The 26,862-nt window shown below is 44.3% G+C and overlaps 1 protein-coding gene across 2 annotated transcripts in view; it reads right to left on the reverse strand.

Moving 5' to 3' along the window:
* The window catches only part of megf11 (multiple EGF-like-domains 11), a 354,743-nt gene that overhangs the window by 28,287 nt on the left and 299,594 nt on the right, over positions 1-26,862 (reverse strand). Inside the window, exons 15-19 of one of the 2 annotated variants that reach the window (XM_041175289.1) lie at positions 26,420-26,548; positions 16,871-16,999; positions 13,979-14,107; positions 5,759-5,887; positions 1,769-2,002 (exon numbers count right to left, since the gene is read on the reverse strand). In XM_041175289.1, coding sequence (XP_041031223.1) covers positions 1,769-2,002; positions 5,759-5,887; positions 13,979-14,107; positions 16,871-16,999; positions 26,420-26,548 — 750 coding nt within the window. Of the gene's footprint in view, positions 1-1,727; positions 2,003-5,758; positions 5,888-13,978; positions 14,108-16,870; positions 17,000-26,419; positions 26,549-26,862 lie in introns of both variants that reach the window. The other variant, XM_041175290.1, reaches the window with a different exon arrangement.

Genomic DNA, 26,862 nt, shown 5'->3' on the forward strand with positions numbered 1-26,862 from the left:
TCAAATCTCTGGAATCAACTGGAAAAAATGACAAAGCTTATGGGGAAAGAGCCGGGATGTGAAGCAATTAAGTAGATTACTCTTTGAAAAGAGTCAGCACAGGCACGATGGGCCAAATGGCCTCCTTCGGTGCTGTATGATTCTATGACCTATTGCCAATTGCTAAGAAGTTGAGCAAACCTGGCTCCAAGCATTGACTTTGGTGGAAGCACCCAGTTTATTGATAAGGCTGAGACTAGGAAACTATTATCTGGGCGAATGAGACCCAGGCATCCATTATTTTATATGAAATAGATTCACAGATGTGTTCTTTGATCAACAATGGCAGCATTATAGAATTATGCGTTAGGATGCATAAGTATTAGGTTCAGTAACTGGGAACTGGTGACACTGCCATTGTTTTGAATGCAGAAGGAAATACTGTCACTTATCCCATCTGACCAACAAAATAATCTGTGTCAATACTTTCCATCCATAACTACTGAACAATTAACAATACAGTTCATAAGTCACATATGTAACTGTAAAATCTAAATCAGGTGAGTTACAGGAGTACAACTAATCCAAGATGTAGTTCATGTATCCTTAGTTGTATTGAAAAAAGTTCTCTGCGTGCTTGACCCTACAAGCTAGAAAGATGGTGACTCACAGGTAACAGTTATTGTAAAAGTCCAATTATTTCTATTTTGCTACATTATTTAGGTATGAGAATGCAAAGTATTAAAAATTTTGGTGACTTGTATTACCATGGTCATCAAGTTTAATGATATCAGCATTAATTCTATTGCAGGAAACACACACTTCACCGCTCAGCAAAACATTCTCCTGCCTTCCCTGCCCGTTTCATAACTTAGTCCTGTCTCCCTAACTCCCCACAATTCACAGTGACATTAAAAAGAACTTACAATAATATGGTACCTTCCAGTCAAATAATGACTGTTAAGTGTAGCCACTGTTGTTTTCTAGACAATCTTGGCAATGAGTTTGTACATAGTAAGGTCCCATAAGCAGCAAGGCAATAATTTACCAGTTTAACTGTTTTTAATGGTGTTATTTGAGGGAAAATTGGCCAGCACACTGGGAGCGATTACTGCTGTTCTTGAAATATGCCATGGAATCATTCACATCCACCTGAACAGACATTCATTTACTGTCTCATATCAAAGACAGCACCCTCCAGTAGTGCAGCACTCCGTCAGTACTATACTGAAGTGTCAGCTGAGGTTGTGGGCTTAAATCTCTGCAGTCGGGCTTGACCATCATCTTCCGACTCAAGGTGAGACTGCTATCACTGGGAAAAGCTGACACTATTCCTAACAACAACTAAATTATTTCCATGTATTACTTGATTCTCAAACTGGTTATTTTAGTAATGCATGGTGAAAATTGGAAGTAAAAATTAATAAATTCTAAAAATGCTGCTGACTGAAGAGCTATAGGTCTTACTGACCCATTTCTTGAATTTCCCCCACATAGTTGAAACTGAGCTTTGACACACTGCCCCATCTCTTTTGTTCCTCTCCTCCCACAACTATGCTTAATTGCTCAATATTGCAATGCTGCCCAGTATTCCCATCTCTTCTAGATTCTGATCCCTGTATAGAATTTGGACCATTGCATGTTCATTAACCTGGTGAGACAGTAATTGGATGGATTTATATGTAATGTCAAGCTTACCAAACTCAGTATGTATTCTATTTCACCCACTGAGTCCCAGAAACCAGTGCAATAATTTTATTTCTCTCTGTTGCACTGTAACTGATCTTACCAGAGAGGGAATAGTCCGTAGTAGTAATCCGCATGGCAGGGGTGTAGGATACGCTGGGCATATCATGGCCTTTCTCTTTCTGCTTCCATTTGTACCAGATGAATAGAACCAGCAGCACAACTATTATTAAGAGAAGAATAATGATCCCCGTTATGGCACCAACGGAATGCCTGTCTGATGCTAGTGCTGGACTAATTCTTGTATAGGGATTCAGCTCATCCATTAGCAGGGCAGCTGGAGGACAGAATACACTTGTCAGATGAAGAGCATATGTCACTTTTAACTGTACCACATTATACAGAATTACATGGAATTTACAACACTGAAACAAACCATTCAGCTTAAAAATGACTATGTTCATGCCTCCTCGCACCCTTCTTCATCTCACCTTACCAGCATATCCTCTATTCCTTTCATCCTCATGTATTTATCTAGATTCCCTTAATTGTATCTATTTAAAGTTTCCACTTAAATACAACAGGCAATAAATGTTTTGTTAAGAAAGATATTTTTAAAAAAAGTTAAACTTCAAACTAAGGAGAATCTAAAAACAAATACAGGAGACTAGGTGTAATGCTACACAACACAGTCCCTAAAAGAGTATTAAAAGTGCAGGGTAGGGGGGGAATTAAGAAAGCTAAGAGAATGCATAAGGAAGCATTGGTGAGTAACATAAAGGGTTTTTTAAAATATATAAAGAGCAAGAGAATAACTAGGGAAAGAGTAGGGCCAATTAGGGACCATAGAGATAATGTGTGTGTGGAGCCGGAAGACATGGGTACAGTCCTCAATGAATACTTTGCGTTGGTCTTTACAATGGAGAAGGATGATGCAGGTATAGACATCAGGGCGGAGGACTGTAAAATATTAGAGGAAATTAACATTGAGAGAGAGGAGGTGCTAGCCATTTAGTGGCCTTAAAAGTGGATAAATCCACAGGCCTGGATGAGATGTATCCCAGGCGATGCAAGGGAAGAGATATCAGGGGCCCTAGCAGTAATTTTCAAATCCTCTCTGGCCAGGGATAGTCAGCATGGATTTATTAAGGAAAGGCTGTGTTTGACAAATTTGATCAAATTTTTTGAGGAGGTAACCAGGAGTGTTGATAAGGATTTTGCATTTGTTGTGGTCTAAATGGACTTTAGACAAGGCTTTTGACAAGGCTTTTTTTCCTTTTTTTACTTCATTCAAGGGATGTGAGTGTCACTGGCTAGGCCAGCATTTATTGCCCATCCCTAATTGCCCTTGTTCAGAGGGCATTTAAGAGTCAACCACATTGCTGTGGGTCTAGAGTTACATGTAGGCTAGACGAGGTAAGGACAGCAAATTTTCTTCCCTAAAGGACAATAGTGAACCAGATGGGATTTTGCAACAATCAGCAATGGTTTCGTGGTTATCATCAGTCCAGACTTTTGTTGGATTCAAATTGCACCACATGCCGTGGTGGGATTTGAACCCGAGACCCCAGAGTATTACCCTGGGCCTCTGGAATACCAGTTCAATGATGATACCCTCATGGCATACTAGTCAAGAAAGTAAGAGCCCGTGGGATCAAAGGCAAAGTGGCACATTGGATCCAAAATTGGCTGAGAGGCAGGAAGCAGAGGGTGATGGTAGAGGGATGTTTCTGTGATTGGAAGTCTGTTTCCAATGGGCTTCTGCAGGGCTTGGTGCCGCAGCCCTTGCTGTTTGGGGTGTACATAAATGATTTGGACTTAAATGTAGGGGGTATGATCAAAAAGTTTGCGGATGACATGAAAATTGGTAGGGTGGTAAATAGTGAGGAGGATAGCCATAAACTGCAGAGGATGTCCATGGACTGGTCAGGTGGTCAGAGCAGTGGCAAGAGGAATTCAACCTGGAAAAGTGTGAGGTAATGCACTTAGGGAGGGCTAACAGGGCAAGGGATTACACTATGAATGGTAGGACCCTGGAAAGTACTGAAGATCAGAGGGACCTTGGCGTGCATGTCTACCGGTCCCTTAAGGTAGCGGGACAGGTAGATAAGGTGGTTAAGAAGGTATATGGGATACTTGACTTTATTAGCCAAGGCATAGATCACAAGGGCAGGGAGGTTATGCTGGAACTGTATAAAACGCTGGTTAGGCCACAACTGGAGTACTGCGTGCAGTTCTGGTCACCACATTATAGGAAGGATGTGATTGCACTGGAGAGGGTGCAGAGGAGATTTACCAGGATGTTGCCTGGGCTGGAGGGTCTGAGTTATGAAGAAAGATTGGATAGGCTGGGGTTGTTTTCCTTGAAGCAGCAAAGATTGAGAGGGGACCTGATAGAGGTGTACAAGATTATGAGGGACATAGATAATGTGGATAGGAAGGCACTTTTTCCATTAGTAGAGAGGTCAATAACCAGGGGGCATAGATTTAAGGTAAGAGGTAGAAGGCTAAGAGGAGAGTTGAGGAGAAATTTTTTTCACCCAGAGGGTGGTGGGAGTCTGGAGTCAGAAAATCTCGTAACATTTAAGGAGTATTTAAATATTCACTTGGGTTGCCATAGCCTCCAGGGCTATGGGCCAAGTGCTGGAAAATAGGATTAGTGTACTCAGAGCTTTGTTGACCAGTGCGGCCACGATGGCGTCCTTCTGTGTTGTAAATGGCAATGAATCTATGAGTCTACAACATAGTCTGCACCATGGAGTAGTTGGATGCGCGTTTGTCCCTCTGTAGTTGGTTCCTGATTTTTGTTAAATTATCAAAGGAAGGTGGAGGCCAGGGAGGGGATCAAGTAGAGGTCACATAATTGCCTACAGAAGAAAAGGAGAAATTGAAGACTCATTCTTGTGCTCACAAGGAATGGTTCACAGAACAAGACGGCCTGTGTGTGATGTTGAAGTCTGGGCGGGGGGAAGGGTTGGAAGGGGAGCAATCTAAACCAGATTCAAATTTATTCAACGTATACTTGCTTTTTTTCTATATTGATACTCTAGCTTTTGAAACTGTCCTTACCTCAGTTAGCCAGCATGTGGCATCTTCAAATTGTCTGCATCTGCAGTGACCTGCACATAATTTCCTCAAATGAAGGAACCTTAAACCAGCTAATATGGGGTGTATAAATTCTCCCGCACTGTCCGAAATGATTTGAACTGAATAAAATTGGATCAACCTAAATGGAACTGCTTTTTTCGTGCTCTCCATCCATACTTCCAGAGTACTGGCAATGCCATTGTTGAGCCAGTTGTCAGGAGATGGATATTACTTACATAGATTAACTTAACCTCCATGATTCTTCTTTCTTTCTGTGGGGAAAATGCATCACTTTCTGCTCTGAATCTTCCTCCTGATAATATTTAGGGGCCAGCCATGTGTAGCCCTCATTCACAGAAGATAATTCTATATCCTAGACTTTCTGCTCGAGTGGAAATCGGTGGAAATTGCTGGAAAATTCTCTGGTTTCTATTCTCTGAAGCGGTTCTGGGGAGATTCTTCACATAGGAAAGAAGCCTGTCTCGTTTATGCAAAACTGTCTGACCCTGGAAAATCAGCCTCCACAACTGATATTCACTGGAATTCCACCAAAAGGATACATCACACACAGAAAGTGGGAGGTAGTGAATCAGCCGTCCATTATATATTCCACAATGGGCAGAGTTTAAACTACCACACATCACTCCCAATGTTGAATTTTATTTGGCATCAGGAAAGGAGGAGGAGGGAGAAAATGAATGAGGAATAACTCCCCACCTGACCCAGAAGCCTCTGCAGTTCTCAAATTATTCCCCCATTCTGACACCCTACATGATACTTTGAAACTGTGATGAGCAAAAAAGTATGCATCTGCATAAAGGCAAAATTTGATCTCTGTACTTGCACTTTTATCATATTTTATGTAAAGAAATAGGCACATGAAAATCTTAAATGGCTTTGATCGAGACTTCATGAATATCCCAGCTTTTGATCCAAATTCAGTCTGGTAGGCACCTCTTATTGAGCACTGCAGTTGCTTTTTTTTCATGTTACATGCATCACATACCTTGGTCACACCGGATGCCTTTGAATCCAGGTGTGCAGTAGCAGGTCCCAGTCACATGATCACAAGTGGCATTATTCATACACTCACACAGCTGTTGACAACCATAGCCAAATGTACCAGGAGGACACTCTGCAAAGCATTAGAAAATATAATTCAGTGGTTACACAGTCCCTTTACAAATACAGTAATATCAAGGTTTATGGCAGTTGTGACACAGTGTTAATGATTTGAAACAGCAAACTCCATTATTAGAAGCACTGTTTTGAAAACATTCTATTGACTATGATTTACTTGTTCAGTTGATTCCGTGTAGTGATAGGAGTTATTGTATGGAAGTAGCTGGGTGAGTTAATGAGTTGATTGGATGCAAATTGTGTATATCCAGAACACATTAAAATTCTTGCATCTGTGCATGTCCTGTCAACTCTTTCCATTATAAATTTCCATGTCCTCATTTATAATGAAAACTGTATAGACTTTTCTTGCTCATTACCAGTGAAGTGTGTAATTATAAACCAGTCGATCACTCATCTTGGTGCCACTAGTCAAGGCCTAAATTTAGTTTTCAGGTGAAGTGGAGTTACAGAGGGAAGGATAATTGTATCGGGGTGGGAAGGCGGTGCAGACACAAATCAGTTGTCAAAATCCTCCATTCTTCTGTTATTTTTCTACTTGCATTATAAATTTGTACATCCACACTTGTAATGGAAAATATCTACCTAAACATTAAAATAGGGGATGAATTATGTCTACGCACCTTCATCCAATTACTTTCCGATCTCTATCCTACTTCACCTGAAAATGACACTTAGCTTTGAATCTCCCTCTACAAAATCACCAATTGCCTAGTTTGCCTTGCTTTGCCAAAATCATAACTTTTGCAGTGACATGTTTTTCTATATTTATATAATCTATTAAAAGTCCAGAGCACTTCCTGTTTTTTCTTCCTGCTTTCAACCTTTGTTAATTGGCCCACATAAAACAGCACAAATCAGAACTAAAGAGGAAGGAAATGGATCTGCACACACTAAATGGCATCTGTTACAGGCCTTCACCAAATCTTACACTACATTACAGCCCAGATGCAGTAGGTTATACACCACTCCAAAGTTGAGACAAAAAAGTTGCCTCTTAGCCTTCCTGGCAACACTACAGAACAAAACATTAGAGGGGAGTTTAATCATGTTAATGTGAAACATGTCATTTGTAAATGTTATTATAAAGAAAGAAAGACTTGCATTTATATAGCACTTTTCATAATCAACGTATATCTCAAAGCATTGTACAGCCAATGAGGTATTTTTGAAGTGTAATCACTGCTGTAAGGTAGGAAACATAGCAGCCAACTCGTGCACAGCAAGCTCCCACAAACAGCAATGTCATAATGACCTGATAATCTGATTTTTTTTTGGTGATGTTGATTGGAGATAAATTTTGACTCAGGACAACTCCCCTGCTCTTCTTCAAAATAATGCAATGGGACTTTTTACATCCACCTGTGCAGGCAAATGTGGCCTCAGTTTAATGTCTCATTCAAAAGATGGCACATCTGTCCGTGCAGCATTCCCTCAGTACTGCACTGGAATGTCACTCTCGATTTTGGTGCTCAAGCCTTGAACTGGGACTTGAACCCAGAACCTTATGACTCAGGGGTAAGAGTGTTCCTTACTAAGCCACAGCTGACAGTGCTTAAAATGTTTTTAATGTATTTGTCCTGAATTCTCTTTCTGGTTATGTCTGTAAACCTGGTTACACTGATAGTCTTGCAATCAGCTGCGTAGGTCTTCTGGTGCTTTAACATTGGCCAGAATTTTTCAGTTGGTGGGCAGGCTCGGCAGGAGTGGGTGGGGACAGTCGGGTGGTGAGCTGCCTCCTTGAACTGTTGCAGTCCACGTGGTGTAGGTAAACAGTGCTGTTAGGGGGCGAGTTCCAGGATTTGGACTCAGCGACAGTGAAGGAATGGTGAAACATTTCCAAGTCAGGGTTCTCGACCGCCGCCCGCGATCGGGTGTGCACCATGACTTTACGCATGCGGGCCAATTAAGGCCCGCCCAGCATAATTCACGGCTCCTGAGATCTACGAGAAGGGGCAGGTGGCGGCAGGTGCAATAGTGACCCGGTGACCTATTCAAAAACGGCGCAGGCAAACGTCCTAAGGCTGCCTCTGAGTTCGGTTAGCTGCAATGGACAACGTTGTTGGACAGCAGGCCAGGCGGGAGGGCAGGTTGGTGGGACAGTCGGCCCTGAGGTTCTCCAATGAGTTCCTCGCTGCCGTCCTTGAGGAGGTGGCAGCACGCTGGGATATCCTTATCCCAAGGGATGGGAGGAGGAGGCCCCCCCAGCCTCACTAAGCATGCCTGGGAGGAGGTGGCATCTCAGATCAGCTCCCACGACGTGGTGAGATGCATATGGGTGCAGTGCCGCAAGCTGTTTAATGACCTCCTGCGATCGGGAAGGGTGAGTACTGTGTTGGCGTGGGTCATTCAGCACAGCAGATTTGTTGCCCCACTGCACCCCACCTCCATCCGCAGCTCAGGATTTTGTTTTTTTTTATTCATTCACAGGATGTGGGCTTCACTGGCTGGGCCAGCATTTATTGCCCATCCCCAGATGCCCTTGAGAAGATGGTGGTGAGCTGCCTTCCGGAACTGCTGCATTCCATGTGACGCAGGGACACCCACAGTGCTAGGGGTGAGTTCCAGGATTTGGACTCAGCGACAGTGAAGGAACGGTGATATATTTCCAAGTGACTTGGAGGGAAACATCCAGGTGGAGGTGTTCCCATGTGTCTGCTGCCCTTATCCTTCTAGATGGTAGTGGTTGTGGGTTTGGAAGTTCTTAGTGTTTGAGTGGCAAATGTCATGGAGGCAACATTTGGGCAAGGGGGTGATGAGCCCTGGCCGCTTGGAATGAGTGTCTTGCGGCTCCAGGGTCATGAATCGGCTGAGCCCTGCAAGGTTTTCCTCAGGTGGGGTTGGCCAGGCTGCAATGGCAATGCAGGTTCAGGGTGGCCTAATCAATGCTCCTCTCTCCTTTCAGGAGAAGACAGCCCACAATAATGCTGAGAGGCTGTGGACTGGCGGAGGGCAGCCTCACCTTCTGATCCTCACCAGATATGAGCAGGAGGCACTGGAGCTGGAGAGGCTCCTAGATCAACCGGTTACCGTGAGGTTGGGGTGCCGCTGGGAGGTAAGAGTGCTGTGCACTGAGGTCACAATGTCTGTCATTGTAACCATTCCACTGTTGACTGTATTTTGATTTCATCCTCCAACATGGGATCCCCATTGATAATGGAAAGATGAGGGCACCCTGATCCAGGTGCCAGGCATACACGTTAACAGTGTAACTGCTTCAACTAATCAAATGTCCTTGTTCTTCCTTTCAGCCTCACCAGAGCACCATCAGCCTCAGGAGCCTGAGGGACCGCTGCGGACACTTGAGGGCACAGAAGATATGAGTACACCAGCGTCACACCCTCTAAGCCAGGCAGGCACCAGCATCTCAGTGGGAATAAGATCATCAGCCAGTATCTTGGTGCACAGCAGTGAGGGCACTTCACACTTGCTTGAGGTGCAGGTGGAGGCAGAGAGTGCCCAAGGCACAGGCAGTCAGAGGAATGCTGGGGAACAGCCCAATGCTCAGTCGGTGGCTGATGATGTGCCTCTGGAGTCGTCCCTGAGGCAGCAGATGCTGGAAGTCCAGCAGGGTATGCAGGAGGATCTGGCAGAGATACATGAGGGAATATGTGCCATGGTCTTCATGATGCAGGAGTCCATGTGGAGCATGAGCAATGCAATGACCCTCATGGCCGAGCGCACTGCCTCCATCATGGAGAGAGTGGTCACCCTCATGGAGAGGCTCCTTCAGGAGAACAATCAGGGCTCCCTGGGGATGTGCTCAGATCTACAAGCCCTCACAGCAGCAATAACCTCAGGTGGTCAGTGTCAGTGTGGGAGATGGATTGGGCATCCAGTATCCCAGCAAGGTGACCATCCATCAATGGTGAGCAGGGAGGTCCAAAGCAACCTGACATTGACACACGAGTTGCCTGTTGTCTCTGCGGGGCTCCTCTCAGGGCGCTCCAGATGACAGCAGCAGCTCCTGCACCCCTCTGCCAGTGACTGAGGCATCCGATGAGGCCGCGGTGACTGAGGAGATGCCAGCCATGCCATTGGCCGCTCCCTCCCAGGTGGGGCCTGCATAGGCTCCATGGGCCAGAGGACACCCACCAAGGTCATCAAGGCTAACAGGACAGCAGAGTGAGCCGGCTGCCTCCAATGCTGGTGCCAGCGAAGGGGGAGCACCTAGACGTAGCACCCACAAGTGTAAATGTATAGCACCTTAGGCACAACATGGGCTTATCACTGGTGTTCTCTTTTGCCCCACTTTTAAGTTACTGTTAAGTTGGTGTGATGTTCAATACTTTTTCTTTTAGTTTGATTTCTGTATGCCAAGCTGCAAATCATTAAATGTGTTGGTTCTCAACAAGCGTCTGGGTGCTTCATTAGTTCTGCAGGTGAAGGTGATGTTAGGAGTGATTTGTTTGTCACTGAGCTTTATTAAAATGGCACATAGTTTATGTTGTTCACCAAGCAAATGTTGCTCTCAGGTATCGAGTATGGAGCCTGCAGCTCTGGCATGTGTTGGTGGTTCATCTTTGGGATACTAGGTGAAGGAGCGTTGGATCAAAACCTCCTGGGTGTCCCTGCCTCCCTGGAGGTTTCCCAGGTCAGCGTCAATCCCCTCAGCGTTCTCCTGAGCATGTTCAACCTCGGACTCACTACTGGACTCATTGTCTGCTGCCAGAGCAGCTGCGTCAACATCATCTTCCTCCACTGCATCCCCCGCTCTCCAGCGCCAGATTGTGGAGAGTGCAGCATGTAACCACTATCAGTGACACACGATCTGGGGGGTATTGCAGTGCGTCTCCTGAATGATCCAGGCATCGGAAGCGCATCTTGAGAAGACCGATGGTTCTCTCTACCACTGCCCTTGTAGAGGCATGACTCCAGTTGTAACGCTGCTCGGCCTCTGTTCTTGGATGGCGGAGAGGCATCATGAGCCACCTTTTGTCACCCAGCATCCATCCATCCAGCTGGGTTGGATCACTGAAGAGCCTTGGTGCCTGTGAGTGTCTCAGGATGTATGCATCATGGGACAGAATCTGCATACTATCTCATGTTCATGGAGTGGAATCCCTTCCTGTTGACAAAGGCTCCCAGCTGACCCGCTGGCATCTTGATAGCCACATGTGTCCAGTGGATTGCACCTGGATGTGGGGGAACCCAGCAATAGCTGCAAAGCCTCTGACTCGCTCTGCCTGGCTGGCCTTGTCCGGGCGGTAGTGACTGAAAATCAATGCACTCCTGAACAGAGTGCAAAGAGTTGTCCCCGACCGAGTGTTGCACAGTGGCACATTCCAAAGTCCAGGACTACGTGCTGAGGGACGCACTAAAGCTTGGGGCAGCTGCCGCAAAGGTGCAATGAGGAAGGGTCGCTGACTAAGACCTTTCTGCCACAGCGCACCGAGGGACTGGAAACAGGTCAAAGCCCCTCGGGGGCTGTACAGCTCAAAATGAATGTCTGCAAATGATTGTAATATTCATTGATTATATTGATGCACCTTGTGATACATGTTGTAAAAGTTGAACCTGATTGTACTTTTGTGATAGTGATTTTGAAATGGTTTGGAATGTTCTTGAAAATATTTTATGAATAAAGTATATTTTTGCAAAAAAAAAATGCATGTCTGAACAGAGCATCTGTCACCAGCTTGACACAACTGTAGTCAGCTGATTGGGAGACTCCACAAAGATCACCCATCAACCCCTAGAAAGAGCCAGAGGCATAGGAGTTGAGGGCCACTGTGTCCTTCAGAGCCACTGGCATGGGGTGTCCACCCACACAGTTGGAGGTGATCTCTGGCCCAATCATCTGATATTTGGAGGTCACAGTCTTCCTGGAGAGGCGGAGCCTCCTTCGGCATTGCACCTCGGACATATTGAGGTAGCTGCATCGCCGCCTGTAAACCCTGGCAGCAGGATAGTGACATCTTCAGCGGCCCCTTCCGCGTTGGACTCCTGTTGGCCTTGCATCCCTTGTGCCTGTGCCTCTTCTCCCACAGGTCGCTCCCCTGGAAGCTGCACTGGGACACCTGGCCTCCTCCCCCTTCTGCCCCTCTCTTCCTCCTCAGAGGAGGTGCCTCCAGCGGAGACCACAATCCTCATTCCTGGGGTAAGGGGAGGCTGTCTGATACCTGGAAGGCCCCAAGTGTTATGATTCCTCCGGAGTCCTGAACTGAAGCCTGTTATTTCTTTAAAGCAGCTCTGAAGCAAAATGAAGTTGTCCTGTTCACACAAGCAAGTAGCAGTAAGTTATAATCTGAAGTTCTAACAACTCGCATTAGCGAGCCCACTCACCCCTCTTATCCCGCCTGTGGATGAGGTTTTTAAAAATGTGGCCTACCCACCTGCCTGTGTGACACCCTGAAAATCATACGGGCTATGCAAAATTGATGTCAAATGTTGCCTCAAGGGCCTTAACAGGCCCGTTAGTTAATGATGGACACACCTCCGAACTCAGCACACCTGCTTTCCAAAATATCGTGATGGCGCGCAGTGACATCGGGACGCACGACCGATATCATCGCGCATCATTTTATGCGCATGCGTGTCGGGCCTGGCCCCACACGCCAGCTGTAAAATTCTGCCCCTTGAAACGTTCCCTGCACTGCCCACAACAATGCTGATGCCAGGATCAGAGGTCCAGACTGCTTTGGCACAAATGACAGAAAATGTTTTGGATGATGTACGCTCAATATTTGCATATGATACATACCTGTTCATAAATGGGCTACATGTACATTTCCTATTGCTTCTTAGGGTAGAGAGTTGGCAGATTGGCTCCCAAAAAATTCCTGCACAAGTCAGCTAAAAGTACACATATCCCCAGCGCAGCTCCTTCTAAAGCAAGGCTTACAACTAATCTGTTTGTATCACTGTTGTCATGTAATTTGCAGGATACTACTGTAATACTGTTTTATGTGTTGCCTTAAGGCTGTAAGAAGAAAACAGAGAAAATGGGTCGATACATACAGTGTTGAGTCTTATTCCCCGTTTCCCAGAAGACTCAACAATCTCTTTATTTGCACATTAATGACTCAATTTCGAACTAACCCGGTGTGTGAGGAAATGGATAATTTCCTCATGTACCTGATAACTACTGCATTAGCACTCTGTCTCATTGCTATGTGGCAGCCTGTCAAAATATGCTGCACAGAAGGAACTTTCCCTATTGCTGAGGAAACCAGACACAATGTGCACAACATGAAAGAGTCTGACAGAGAAAGGACTTGCACTACCAAGAAGGTTTTGTTTCGTGGTTTTCTGTTAAGGAGGAAGGGACAATTGTTCAACAAGTTCTACAACCAAGAGATACACTTTATTAAGACAGGTATCTGCTGTAGATTTCTGTTTGGTAGGGTGGGTGGGGAGGGGGCAACTTAATACTCTGTGTTTTGCTTGTATTATTCTGCCCAAGTCCAATGTGTGACAAGTCTGTAATGTTGTGACTATGGTTTCATGCTGAAGAATATGCACAGGTTGTTTTAAATGTGGTTAGACACTTCAGGCCAGAATTCCAACTGATTACTAGAGAGGGGATAGCTTCAGATAATGTGGGAAGTTTCAGTCCCTGCCCAGTCCCCGAGAAGCAATACTGGTCAAAAAGGGAAGAATTCCTGCCTTGGTGCTCCTGCTGCACCCCAGGATTGCGTATCAGGAAATCACACCCGCCTAATTTCTAGGTTTCCTTCCAGTGAAATTTATGTATGGAAATTTACTATCATGTGCTCCTTGTTAGGAGTGTCAAGTGGAGAAATCTTCCCTTAAGGCTTCAGCAGCGATTCTAATTACAATAATATCTCCATTTATTTTCTTGAGACAACAGGGAGCAAATGCGCTCTGGCTGTTATATCAGATGGATTGGTGTCTCAGGAAATGTTGCAAAATTGAGCATTGCAGATTAACATAGACACATCAGATGTTCCCTGGGAAACTGGACGAATGCAATACATGGCCTGTCAAATAAATGAATGATCATTGGAGTTACAGTTGTGTTATGAGCTGGTGGAGCAGATGACACCTGTTGATGCTCTCTACTTTGAATGCTGTGAAAAGAATGTGTGTGAGTTTATTGGCATGCTTCTGCAGCTCCACTCACTCTGTTCGCAGCGTTTCCCGATGAATCCTGTTCGACACGTGCATTCGCCCGTCACATGGTCACAATCCGCTCCATTTTGGCATTTGCAGAGTTGGATGCAATCTTTTCCAAAGAAGCCCATTGGACACCCTGCAACATAAATCCTCTGTTAGAAAGGGTTTTACAATGCACTATTATTTTCTTCATTATCACATCCCAATTGGAGGATCAAGAAATAAGAAGAGGCCAGAGACTAAATTGTAGTCAGTTGGAACATTCTTTTGATTTAGGTCATTAAACTACCTACAGTTGTCCAGCTCCAAAGCACCAGTAACTCTGGTGTTTTGTAGCAGCCAAGAATGGTGAATGTTGGAGCAACACATTGTGTGGAATGCAAGCAGCCAGCAGGGAGTGACAGGGAGGGTAGGAGAAAAGCACGAGACATATATAGGCTGCTTCCCTCTATATTAGTGGTAAAATCATTAGAGATCTCATTCTACAGGATAACTGTGGTGATCCATTGCTTTATGCTGCAAATTATGTTTGCAATAAATAAAGTGAAACATATACCAGCTTTAAGTGTACTAAGAAAGCGTTTGGCAGTCTCAGGATTGCAAAAAGCCTTGTCACAAACTATGGGTTGAATTTTATGGCCCCGTCGTGGAGGAGCCATTCAAAATTCCATTGACTTCGGCAGAACTGGAAAATCCCACCAGTGGGAGGAGCCATAAAATTCCGCCCTGTGGCCCATTCCAAGCCTGTCTTCTGTATAGGTGCAGCAGAGGTATCCAACCTGACTATCAGGAAACAGAGCATCAGCTTGTATTTTGACAGCAAAGCATGAGGGCCGAAGAGAAGGACCAGTTAAAAAAATGAATGGATGTGAAATGTGACCATTACTTTGATGGTAATTGAGTCTCCCTGGGATCGATTACCGATGGCAGCAACTGTTTTTGGGCCCTGGGAAGGCATGTTGTAGGCCTGTTCCTGGACAGCCCAGCAACTCTCTTTCAGACACACTCCCAAAGTATTGATTTGAGAGCTGACTTCCTCCCCTGTCTGGAATTTTAGACATTACATTCGTATAGCTGAAAACTGGTTAATCTGAGTTTCAAACTGTATCCCTCCTGCAGAATGCTTTATGAACGCGAATTTGCCCTTTGGGTTAGGACCCCAATGTCAGAATCAAATGGGAGTTACAACCCCGCACTATGTGGGAAACAGTCACCCAGCAGTGATTTGCCCTGAATTGGGCAATTAGCGACCAGAGGGCAAGTTTGCCATCCAATTAAGTATAGTGGGTGGGCACTTGAAGCTGGAGGACCGATAGGGGGATTTTCAGCTCACAAGAAGCTGCAGGTAAGAGGGAGAGAGGGCGCCCTCATTTTGAGGCATTCTCCCTCTCCAACAGTTTAAACTTTAAATTAAAAAATGCCCTCAGCGGCCAAGATACCTTTGTGGAGATCTGTGACTGCAGACAAGGTCAGACAGGTGGCATCAAAGCCTGTCCGGAGCTGATATCCCCTGTTCTGCCACTGGGAGGCTCCCTCCAGGCAATTGACAAAGTTCCCAATGCCTTGGGGCAGAATTTTCCCCCGTTGGGGAGGGGGAAGTTGAAGAGCGGGCACGCAGAGGCATGCCTCTGATTGCGCCCCAATTGGGGGCACGTCGCCATTTTATGTGGGTGGGCCAATTAAGGCCCACCCAGCATGACATCTGCTCGGAAGTGAGACTGTGAGGGCGGGGGGGGGGGAATTCCTAAACCCGAGAGTGCGCTCTTTTGCGCATGCGCATGAAAGAGCGCACTCATCTACCTGAGGCTGCCTCAGGGAGATTGGCTGTACATTAAAAAATATTAAAAATAGAAAAAAAATCCCTGACATGTCCCCACTCATGTGACACTGTCACATGAGTTGGGTTATGTCCATAATTTTTAAAAACACTTTAATCAAATTTTTAAAAACCTACATGAAACCTCATCTAGCCCATGGATGAGGTTTCATGCTTTTTCGAATGCCCGCCAGGGCTCTCGGCCTGCCCGCCAACCTTAGGGGTGGACGGGCAGGTCCATTAATTACTTTAATGGTTCTGTCAATGGCCTCAATTGGCCATTGACAGGTCAGCGGGCGCACAGCTGGTTCTGTTGAGCCCCCGCCTACCTGAAAATTTAAATGAGGTGCGGTGACGTCGGGAGTTCCGCCCGACACCATCCTGTGTCATTTTACACATCGGCGAGCGGGCCCTGCCCCTCACTCATTGTCAGGAAAATCCTGGCCTCGGGGTGGGGCCTGCCAGTTGACTGGAAGATTAGTCTCCAATTCCACCTCCAGGCAAACAGCCTGGACTGGGGCAGGCTGGAGCCTACCAACCAGTACGCAGGCTGGCGGTGGGATTTTACCTACCTGTCCACCTCCATGCTTGTCCTCATACGGGACTGAAAATCCCTCCCTTGGACTTTGTGTGTAGACTTCAGGCTGTATTTTCCTTCCTCTGATTGACTACTTTTTCTCTTTAAAACTAATGAAATCCCATTCTCTGGAGAAGTTTCCAAATCATATGCTCTTGTGGTTTCAGCAGCAAATCATCAATTATAATGAAAAATTGGCATTTCTCGATTTTCGAAACAGAGGGAAATATTGACTCTGGTTTCTGGAGACCCCAGAATTAGTTGTTGCATATAGATTTATTGATATGTTGTTAAAAGCCCTGATGTCATAAAATTGGTTGATAAAACATCAGCAATATGCAAGTGTATTATGGAATAATGATTTTAACGATTTATTTCTAACCCAAGTTACTATTATTGACTTTGTGAAAAAAAGGTTCAGTGTTATTTTGTTTCACCACAAGGTGGCGGAGTCTTCCCAGGGTGGCTTTGGTTTGCACAAGGCTTCAATTGAAACTGGTACTCACTCTGCGTGCAATATAAGCCAGTCCAGCCCTGTGTACATCGACACTCTCCGTCATAAGCACTGCACACTGCTCCGTTATGGCAGTTACATGAATGGATACAGTTGGGGCCCCAGTAACCCGGCAGGCAAGCTGAACAGAAAGAGAAACTGATGAATAAGGAAAACAAAAACAACAAAAATTACATGAAAGAGTGCAGTATCTGGACAGTTTGCTCCAAGCCTCAAGCAGGCCTCGTAGTGAGATGCATGATGAGAATGGGGTTGGTGTGGCTGATAGTGTAGAGTAAGGGGAGATGAACATGTGGCTGAAAGAGTGGTGTGGGAAAGAGGGACACTGATATCAGTACTAGGACAGGAAAGAACTGTACTGCTGGTATGGGCTCCACCTGAACCAGGCTGAAATCAGAGTCCGAGCAGAAAGGATAAACCAAAACAGTCATGAGGACTTGGAGAAGGGCTCAGGTGGAAATGGAAATATAAATAATAATTTGAAAACGAGAGGGAAGAGAATAGAGAAATAGTCATAGGTTGTGTTCCTACAGCTAAAGAAAAATCTATAAGTCATTATAGTCATTAAACCAGTAGAAAAAAATAAGAAATGCATGAGTAAAATATCAGAGCAGAAAAAACAGGTTAGGGTGTTTAGCCCAAATAAGTGTTCTTTATACAAACGCACTGAGTATAAGGAACAAACTGAATTGCAGGCACAAATTCAAATTGGAAGAAAATACTTGGTAGCTGTTACCGATAAATGGCTGCAAGACAGTCAGGATTGGAAACTAAATATACCAGGTTACAAGAACCACAGTAAATACAGGGAAAATGGTAAAGGGGAGGAGTAGCCTTAGTGATGAAGAATGAAATCACTTCAATGATAAGAGAGAATATAACAAGAAATAAACAGGCAATGGAGACTTTATAGGTAGATTTAAGAAATAAGAATGAATTTATGACTAGGGTGGGAGTTGTGTATAGGCCCCCTCCTATATTGAATGTATAAATGCAGTAATTAGAGATACATGCAGCAAAGGCAAAGTGGTTTTAATTGGGAAATTTAGCATTTATATAGTTTGGGATAAACAGATTAGCCATGTCACAAAGTGGTGAAGTTCTTTAGTGTGTTTAGGATAGTTTTCTGCAACAATATATTCTAGGATCAACAATAGGTCGTCATATTAGATTTATTAATGAGCAACAAGTGAGATTTAGTTAACAGCCTAACAGTGTGTGAAGATTTATCTAACGCCATCATAATATGACCGCATTCAATGTAGTGTTTGAAAGGGAGAGCCGCAGTACAGCTACCAAGATTTTAGTTTAAGGGAAGGCTGACTTCAGTGCAATGAGACAGACACCATTTGCCCATTAATGGATAAATTGACTGAGATTTGTGGGAAGTGTTAAAAAAAGAACAGAATGTGATATAGAGCCAGTTTATACCCCACAGTTTTGAAAGAAGTAGGTGACAACATTGCAGATACTCTAACCATAATCTTCCAAAGTTCTCTTGATTTGAGATTGGAAAACTGCAGACATCACTCCGCTATTTAGGAACATAGGAAATAGGAGCAGGTGTAGGCCATTCGGCCCCTCAAGCCTGCTATTCAACTAGATCATGGCTGCTCTTCTACCTCAATGCCATTTTCCAACACCATCCCCATATTCCTTGATATCTTTCATATCTAGAAATCTATTGATCACTACCTTGAACATATTCAATGACTGAGCATCCATAGCCCTCTGGGATAGAGAATTCCAAAGATTTACTACCCTCTGAGTGAAGAAATTCCACCTCTTTTCAGTCCTAAATGGCCTACCTCTTATTCTGAGACTGTGTCCTCTGGTTCTAGACCTCCCAGCCAGGGGAAACATCCTTTCTGCATCCAGCTGTTGAGCCCTGTGAAAATTTTGTATGTTTCAATGAGATCACCTCTCAATCTTCTAAACTCTAGAGAATATAGACCCAGTCTCCTTACTCTCTCCTCATAGGACAAACACACCATTATAGGAATCAGTCTGGTGAACCTTTGTTGCATTCCCTCTATGGCAAGTGTATCCTTTCTTAGGTAAAGAGACAAAAACAGTACACAATAATCCAGATCACAGAATCACAGTGCAGAAGAGGCCCTTCGGCCCATCGAGTCTGCACCGACACGTGAGAAACACCTGACCTACCTACCTAATCCCATTAACCAGCACTTGGCCCATAGCCTTGAATGTTATGATGTGCCAAGTGCTCATCCAAGTATTTTTTAAAGGATGTGAGGCAACCCGCCTCCACCACCCTCCCAGGCAGCACATTCCAGACCATCACCACCCTCTGGGTAAAAAGGTTTTTCCTCACATCCCCCCTAAACCTCCTGCCCCTCACCTTGAACTTATGCCCCCTTGTGACTGACCCCTCAACTAAGGGGAACAGCTGCTCCCCATCCACCCTGTCCATGCCCCTCATAATCCTGTACACCTCGATCAGGTCGCCCCTCAGTCTTCTCTGCTCCAACGAAAACAACCCAAGTCTATCCAAACTCTCCTCATAACTTAAATGTTTCATCCCAGGCAACATCCTGGTGAATCTCCTCTGCACCCCCTCCAAGTGCAATCACATCCTTCCTATAATGTGGCGACCAGAACTGCACACAGTACTCTAGCTGTGGCCTCACCAAGGTTCTATACAACTCCAACATGACCTCCCTACTTTTGTAATCTATGCCTCGATTGATAAAGGCAAGTGTCCCAAATGCCTTTTTCACCACCCCACTAACATGCCCCTCTGCCTTCAGAGATCTATGGACACACACGCCAAGGTCCCTTTGTTCCTCAGAATTTCCTAGTGCCATGCCATTCATTGAATACTTACTTGTCAAATTACTCCTTCCAAAGTGTATCGCCTCATACTTTTCAGGGTTAAATGCCATCTGCCATTTATCTGCCCATTTGACCAACCCGTCCATATCTTCCTGGAACCCAAGACACTCAACCTCACTGTTAACCACCCAGCCAATCTTTGTGTCATCCACAAACTTACTAATCCTACCCCCCACATAGTCATCTATGTCGTTTATATAAATGACAAATAATAGGGGACCGAGAACAGATCCCCATGGTACGCCACTGGACACTGGCTTCCAGTCACTAAAGCATCATTCTGTCATCACACTTTGTCTCCCACAACTAAGCCAATTTTGAATCCACCTTATCAAATTACCCTATATCCCATGTGCCTTTGCCTTCTTTATAAGTCTCCCATGTGGGACCTTGTCAAAGGCTTTGCTGAAATCCATATAAACTGCATCAACTGCACTACCCTCATCTACACACCTGGTCACCTCCTCAAAAAATTCAATCAAATTTGTTAGGCATGACCTCCCGCTGACAAAGCCATGCTGACTATCCCTGATCAAACCTTGCCTCTCCAAGTGGAGATAGATACTCTCCTTCAGAAATTTCTCCAATAGTTTCCCTACCACTGACATGAGACTCACTGGCCTGTAGTTCCCTGGCTTATCTCTACAACCCTTCTTAAATAGCGGAACCACATTAGCTGTTCTCCAATCCTCTGGCACCTCCTCCGTGACCAGACAGGAATTAAAAATTTGGGTCAGAGCCCCTGCGATCTCCTCCCTTGCCTCCCTCAGCAGTCTGGGACACAAATCATCCGGACCTAGAGATTTGTCCACTTTTAAGCCTGCCAACACCTCCAATACCTTGTCACTCCCTATATCAATTTGCTTAAGAACCTCGCAGTCTCTCTCCCCGAGTTCGATACCTTCATCCTCATTCTTGGGTGAAGACAGACGTGAAGTATTCATTCAACACTCTAGCGATGTCCTCATGCTGCACCCATAGATTGCCCCCTTGGTCCCTTGTGGGCCCTACTCTTTCCCTGGTTATCCTCTTCCCATTGATATACTTATAGAATATCTTGGGATTTTCCCTACTTTTACCAGCCAGAGCTTTCTCATATCCCCTCTTTGCTCTCCTAATTGCTTTCTTAAGCTCCACCCTGCACTGTCTGTACTTCACTAATGGCTCTGCTGATTTGCTTCCCTTGTACCTGTTAAAAGCCTCTCTTTTCCTTCTCATCATAACCTGAATATCTCTGGTTATCCATGGTTCTCTGGGCTTGTTACTCCTTCCTATCACCCTGGAGGGAACATGTTGAGCCTGTACCCTCCCCATTTCCTTTTTGAATACCCCCCACTGTTCCTCTGTAGATTTTCCCACAAGTAACTGTTCCCAGTCTACCTTGGCCAGATCCTGCCTTATTTTACTAAAATCCACTCTCCCCCAATCCAAAACATTTTTGCAACTTGTTGATTTCTTTGTCTATAACAAACTTAAACTGTACCATGTTGTGGTCGCTATCGCTAAAATGCTCGCCCACCACCACCTCAGCTACCTGTCCGGCTTCATTCCCCAGAATTAGGTCCAGCAATGCACCATCCCTTGTTGGACCCAGGTACGGTCTCACCAAAGAAAACTGTGAAAGAAACCAGGGAATTATAAACTATTTATAATTATATGTTCATAAACAGATTTATTGAATGATAGATGTTTGGTGGGAAATCATCCATGCTGTTGTTACTTCTGACCTGAATATTCTAAAGCATTTACTGACCACCATTCACAAACTTTAGGCCATTCAAAGCTCTGCTGTTGTCATGTCCTAACTCGTACCAAGTCTCATTCAGCCATCTTCCCTGTACTCGCAGATCCACGTTGAGGTACTGTTTGAGCAAGAGCCAATTTCAAAATTCTCATTCTTATATTCAAATCATTGAATGGGCTCCTCCCTCCCTATTTCTAGAATCTCCTTCAGTCCTGCAACCTCCCCTAGGTCGCTGCGCTTCTCTAAATCTGGCCTCTTGTGCATTCCCTAATTCAGTCACTCCACGACTGATGGCCGTGCCTTCAGCTATCTGAGTCCTAAGGCCTAGAATTCCCTCTCTTTGCCTCTCCACCTCTTTTCTTTCCTCCATTAAAATGCTCCTTAAAAACTACCTCTTTAATAAAGCTTTTGGTATCTGGCCCAACACCTCATGTGGATCAGTGTCAAATTTTGTTCCATAACACTCCTGTAAAGTGCCATGGACTGTTTTATTACGTTAAAGATGCTATATAAATGAAGCTTGTTGTTTGCAATTACTAGAGTCTATAATTAAGGATAGAGTGACTCAAAACCTTGAAAATGTTCAGCTGAGCAGACAAATCTAATTGAATTTTTTGAAGAGCTGACTAAAGTAGTAGACAGGGTAATGTCTATGGATGTTATTGATATGGACTTAGAGAAAGTATTATATAAAGACCCTTATAAGATACTATTAGCTGAAGTTGAAGCTCATGGAATTGAAGGCCAACTATTGATTTGGTTAGGTAATTGGCTGAGCAGAAGGACACAGGGAGTAGGATAATGAGCAGGTACTCTAATTAGCAGGTGAGTTTAATGGCATCCTGAAACGATGTGTAATTGGGGCCTCAACTATTCACTATATTTATTAATGACTTAGGTGATGGGATAGAAAGTCACATTCCAAGTTTACTGACAGCATAAAAATAGGTGGCATTGTAAGCAGTGTTGATGGAAACATAAAATTACAAAGTGATATCAACAGATTAAGTAAATGGTAAAATTGTGGCAAATGAATTTTAATACAGTCAAATGTGAGGCTTTAGACTTGAAAGGTTTAGAACAGAGTACCTTCTAAATGGTGAAAAGCTAGGAACAGTGGCAGTACAAAGAGACTTGAGGGTCTATGTACAAAAGTTGTTAAATCATAAATAATCATGGAGAGACACAGAAACTAATCAAAAAGGCTAAGGAAATGCTGGCCTTTATATCGAGCGAACTAAAACACAAAAGGGTAGAGGTCATGTCAGAACTATACAAAGCCTTGATTAGATCACACCTAGGTCAGTGTGAGCAGTTCTTGACACCGCAACTTAGGGAGGACATATTGCCCTTGGAGAGAATTACCAGAATGATACCTGAGCTCCACGGGTTAAAGTACAAGGAGAGATTATGCAAACTAGGGTTGTATTCCCTGGAATTCATAAGGTTAAGGGGCAATTTGATTGAAGTAGGAATAGATAGGCTAGATAGAGAAAAATTATTGCCATTGATTGGGGGGTCTAGGGCCCAGGGATTTTCATGGAGTTGCTTGAGTCAGGAAGCCTTTAAAAATGGTAGATGCAATCCCATTCCGTGATTCCTGCCCCCATTCCCATTTATGGCAATTTTTGCTGGCATGGGTTAAGGGTGCGGTTAGCAAGCCTACACACAGCACTCCTGCCCTGGCCAGCTTTACTGCAGGGATGGGCATCTCAAACCCACCTACAATTTTGAGGGAGGTTCTTGCTCTTAGTCGATGTTGTTCATGGCACCTCAGAGGAATTATGAACTATGGGGGGATCCCTAATCTTGAGTCGGGGATAAAAACGAAAACAGCAATTCAACATTTCCTTTGAATTATATTCTCATAAAGCTGTCAATTAATCACAGCCATTCATACTATCAATGTCAAGAAGCTGTTATCCACTTCACATCTCTTAACTCAGTGTAAATAAACAAACAGGCATTGAAAAAATCTTCAAAGAAAGATCTGGTTAATACAAGGTAATCAAAATGTCATTCAAACAAAGACATCACTCCCCTCTTCAGCTGTGTAAACATTGCCTGCTGAGAGCTAAGATTATCTGAGATGTTGGATTAGCCATTCTTGAAGCTTAAAGACCCGACATTAATGATTTCAAATGGCTGGCCCCTGTGGACAGAGGCTGGCCTTCCAGCCTGCTGGCTTCACCATCTGCCTGCCTGTGTTTTTTTTTGGTTTATTTTTAACAATATTATTTAGATAGCAAGTGTTGGTGGTATAATTTGGGTGATTTGGGGTTTGGCTTTGACCACTTCAGGGGAAGGGAATCTGATCAAAAACTTGAAACATGTCAATAGTGACATCAGGAAGAACATCATCAATTTGCTGGAAGGAAAACAGATCAGGAAACACTTGGGACACAGATTCATCTAATCACAAGAATTACCCAGTCCAGTAACACAGAAATGGAAGAACTGCTGGAGATTCCAGGGCTAATTAAGCAAAACTAAAACACACTAATGTGTGTGATTTGATTCACGTTTCACATTTGCAGTTCCATTATTGTAATAAGAGTAGAAAGTATCAATCCTACTCCATGTTTGAAGTAAATGCTAACAACCAAATATGTAACTGTCTCCAATTACTCAGTGTGTTCAGTAGATAACATCTCTTTATCACTCCGTGTCAGTCATTCCACCTCATTGCCTTATTGTCAACCACATTATAGATCACATAAAGAAGCAAGCCATCAGTGTCCAATGAGAGTAACATTTATGAGAAACAATTTCTGCAAGATACATGAAGCATTTTAATTTTCAGTTCATTCCAGTGAAGCATTTTGTTCTCTCACTGGCTACTCCTTCTCATGTGATGATCTATATGTGACATGCTAAAATCTATTACCAAAACCAGTATGCATATATGTATGCATATATTTACGCAGGCCTCTGTGTGGGGAGGGGTCTGCACACACATCTACCCCACATCATAACACCCTTATCTTTGGCTTGGCACAACACTGGGAACAGGAAAGAATTGAACTCAGGACAATATGATACACCAGATTGGGTCATGGGTGTACTTTTTGCTGGCTGGCTCAATATAAACTCTGGCACATTTCAAAATGACTGCTTAAACCATTTTAAAAATGATTGATGATGTCTCTGTAACAGATTCTCAAAATAAAACAACAAGAAATAAATCACCTCTATAAAGGTTTCAAATCATAGCACCGAACAACATAAGAAATCTAGCATGATATTAATGTGGAATTAAAAAAGTCACAGTATCACTCCAAATATCCTAAGTGGTTGGTCACTTATTTGGCCTCTAACTGAAAGCAGCGATGGTCACCACATCAGTCTGCAACCATTGAGGCTGAAATAAAGTGACTGCTTGATTGTCCAACTTAAACTACTTCTCCTAACTAATAAAACTTAAGTTCTCTATACTTTCTGAGCATGTTCTTTCAACTCTCTTATAGGCTATAAAATCAATTTGCTGATCTCCTGCACTTTTAGAGCCAATTTCACCAACATTTCAGGGTTGAAAATGAGTCAATGTTTTCAATGGAAATTGGCAACTCTGCAAAAGTATACTATGAGCAGAATCTTCCCCCCAATGAGGGGGTTGTGTGGGGGTGGGCACGGACCCGACTGGCGCCCCGATCGGGTCCGCTCCACCATTTCACCACCAAACTGAAAATCTAAATGACGTGCAGTGACATCAGGAAGCACGCCCGGCATCATTTTACGCCTCGGTGAGTGGGCCTCGCCTCTGCTCACTGAGCCAAAGGTTCTCCCCTATAAAATTTTAGCCAAGTTCTTATAAAGTTTATAGTGTGTGAGAGAATCTTGACTGATTTCCACAGCTCCAGCATGTGAGGAATATTGAGTGATGTGCCAAACTTGTATGTGTTTTTTTAATTCATTTTTATAGGGTGTGGGCATCGCTGGCTAGGCCAGCATTTATTGTCCATCCCTAATTGCCCTTGAGAAGGTGGTGGTGAGCTGCCTTCTTGAACCACTGCAGTCCATCTGGTGTAGGTATATTCACAGTGCTGTTAGGGAGAGGGTTCCAGGATTTTGACTGAGTGACAATGAAGGTACGGCGATATATTTCCAAGTCAGGATGGTGAGTGGCTTGGAGGGGAACTTCCAGGTGGTGGTGTTCCCATCTATCTGCTGCTCTTGTCCTTCTAGATGGTAGTGGTTGTGGGTTTGTAAAATGCTGCCTAAGGAGCCTTGGTGAATTTCTGCAGTGCATCTTGTAGATGATACACACTGCTGCCACTGTTCGTCAGTGGTGGAGGGAGTGTATGTTTGTGGATGGGGTGCAGTCAAGTGGGCTGCTTTGTCCTGGATGGTTTTGAGCTTCTTGAGTGTTGTTGGAGCTGCACTCACCTGGACAAGAGGAGAGTATTCCATCACACTCCTGACTTGTACCCTGTAGATGATGAACAGGCTTTAGGGAGTCAGGAGGTGAGTTACTCGCCAGAATTCTTGTAGCCACAGTATTTATGTGGCTAGTCCAGTTCATTCTCTAGTCAATGGTAATCCCCACAATGTAGATAGTGGGGGATTCAGCGATGGTAATGCCATTGAATATCAAGGGGCAATGGTTAGATTCTCTCTTGTTGGAGATGGTCATTGCCTGACACTTGTGTGGCATGAATGTTACTTGCCACTTGTCAGCCCAAGCCTGGATATTGTCCAGGTCTTGCTGCATTTGGACATGGACTGCTTCAGTATCTGAGGAGTTGCAAATGGTACTGAACATTGTGCAAACATCAGCGAACATGCCCACTTCTGTACTTATGATGGATGTAATCATTGATGAAGCAGCTGAAGATAATTGGGCCTAGGACACTACCCTGAGGGGGTTCTTGAATGATCTGCTAGCAATTTTTCAGAAACTTGATAAAGCACTGTATAAATGAAAAATTTTCTATCACTTACTTTGAGAACAATGTTTTCCAATCCAGCCTGGGTAACACTGACAAGATCCATCAATAGGATTACAGGTGCCATTGTTTGAGCAGAAGCAAATGCCAGAGCAGTTCTTGCCAAATCTTCCACTAGCACATACTTTGGAAAGGAAAACAAAATGTAAACCAAATACATTAACAAAGTGCTAGTAAGCAACTTTTTGCTCAGCAAAATTACTTGCTACAGGCTTGGAATTTCCCAGCTCCTGCTCCCAATCGCATTCCTGATCCCACTGCCAGTATGGCTGACTCTCCCCTTTCCATCCTTGATGTAGCTTCTTGTCCAGTTCCCTCTTCTACTCCGATCAAACCTCTGCTTCCTGTCTCACTCCTGCTTCCATTCTTGCCCCTGCTCCTGCATCTGGTCCACTCATGCTCCTTCTTCTGCCCCAGTTCTTGGTCCTACTACATTTT

Source organism: Carcharodon carcharias, chromosome 26 (assembly GCF_017639515.1).
Source record: "Carcharodon carcharias isolate sCarCar2 chromosome 26, sCarCar2.pri, whole genome shotgun sequence".
Taxonomy (NCBI): domain Eukaryota; kingdom Metazoa; phylum Chordata; class Chondrichthyes; order Lamniformes; family Lamnidae; genus Carcharodon; species Carcharodon carcharias.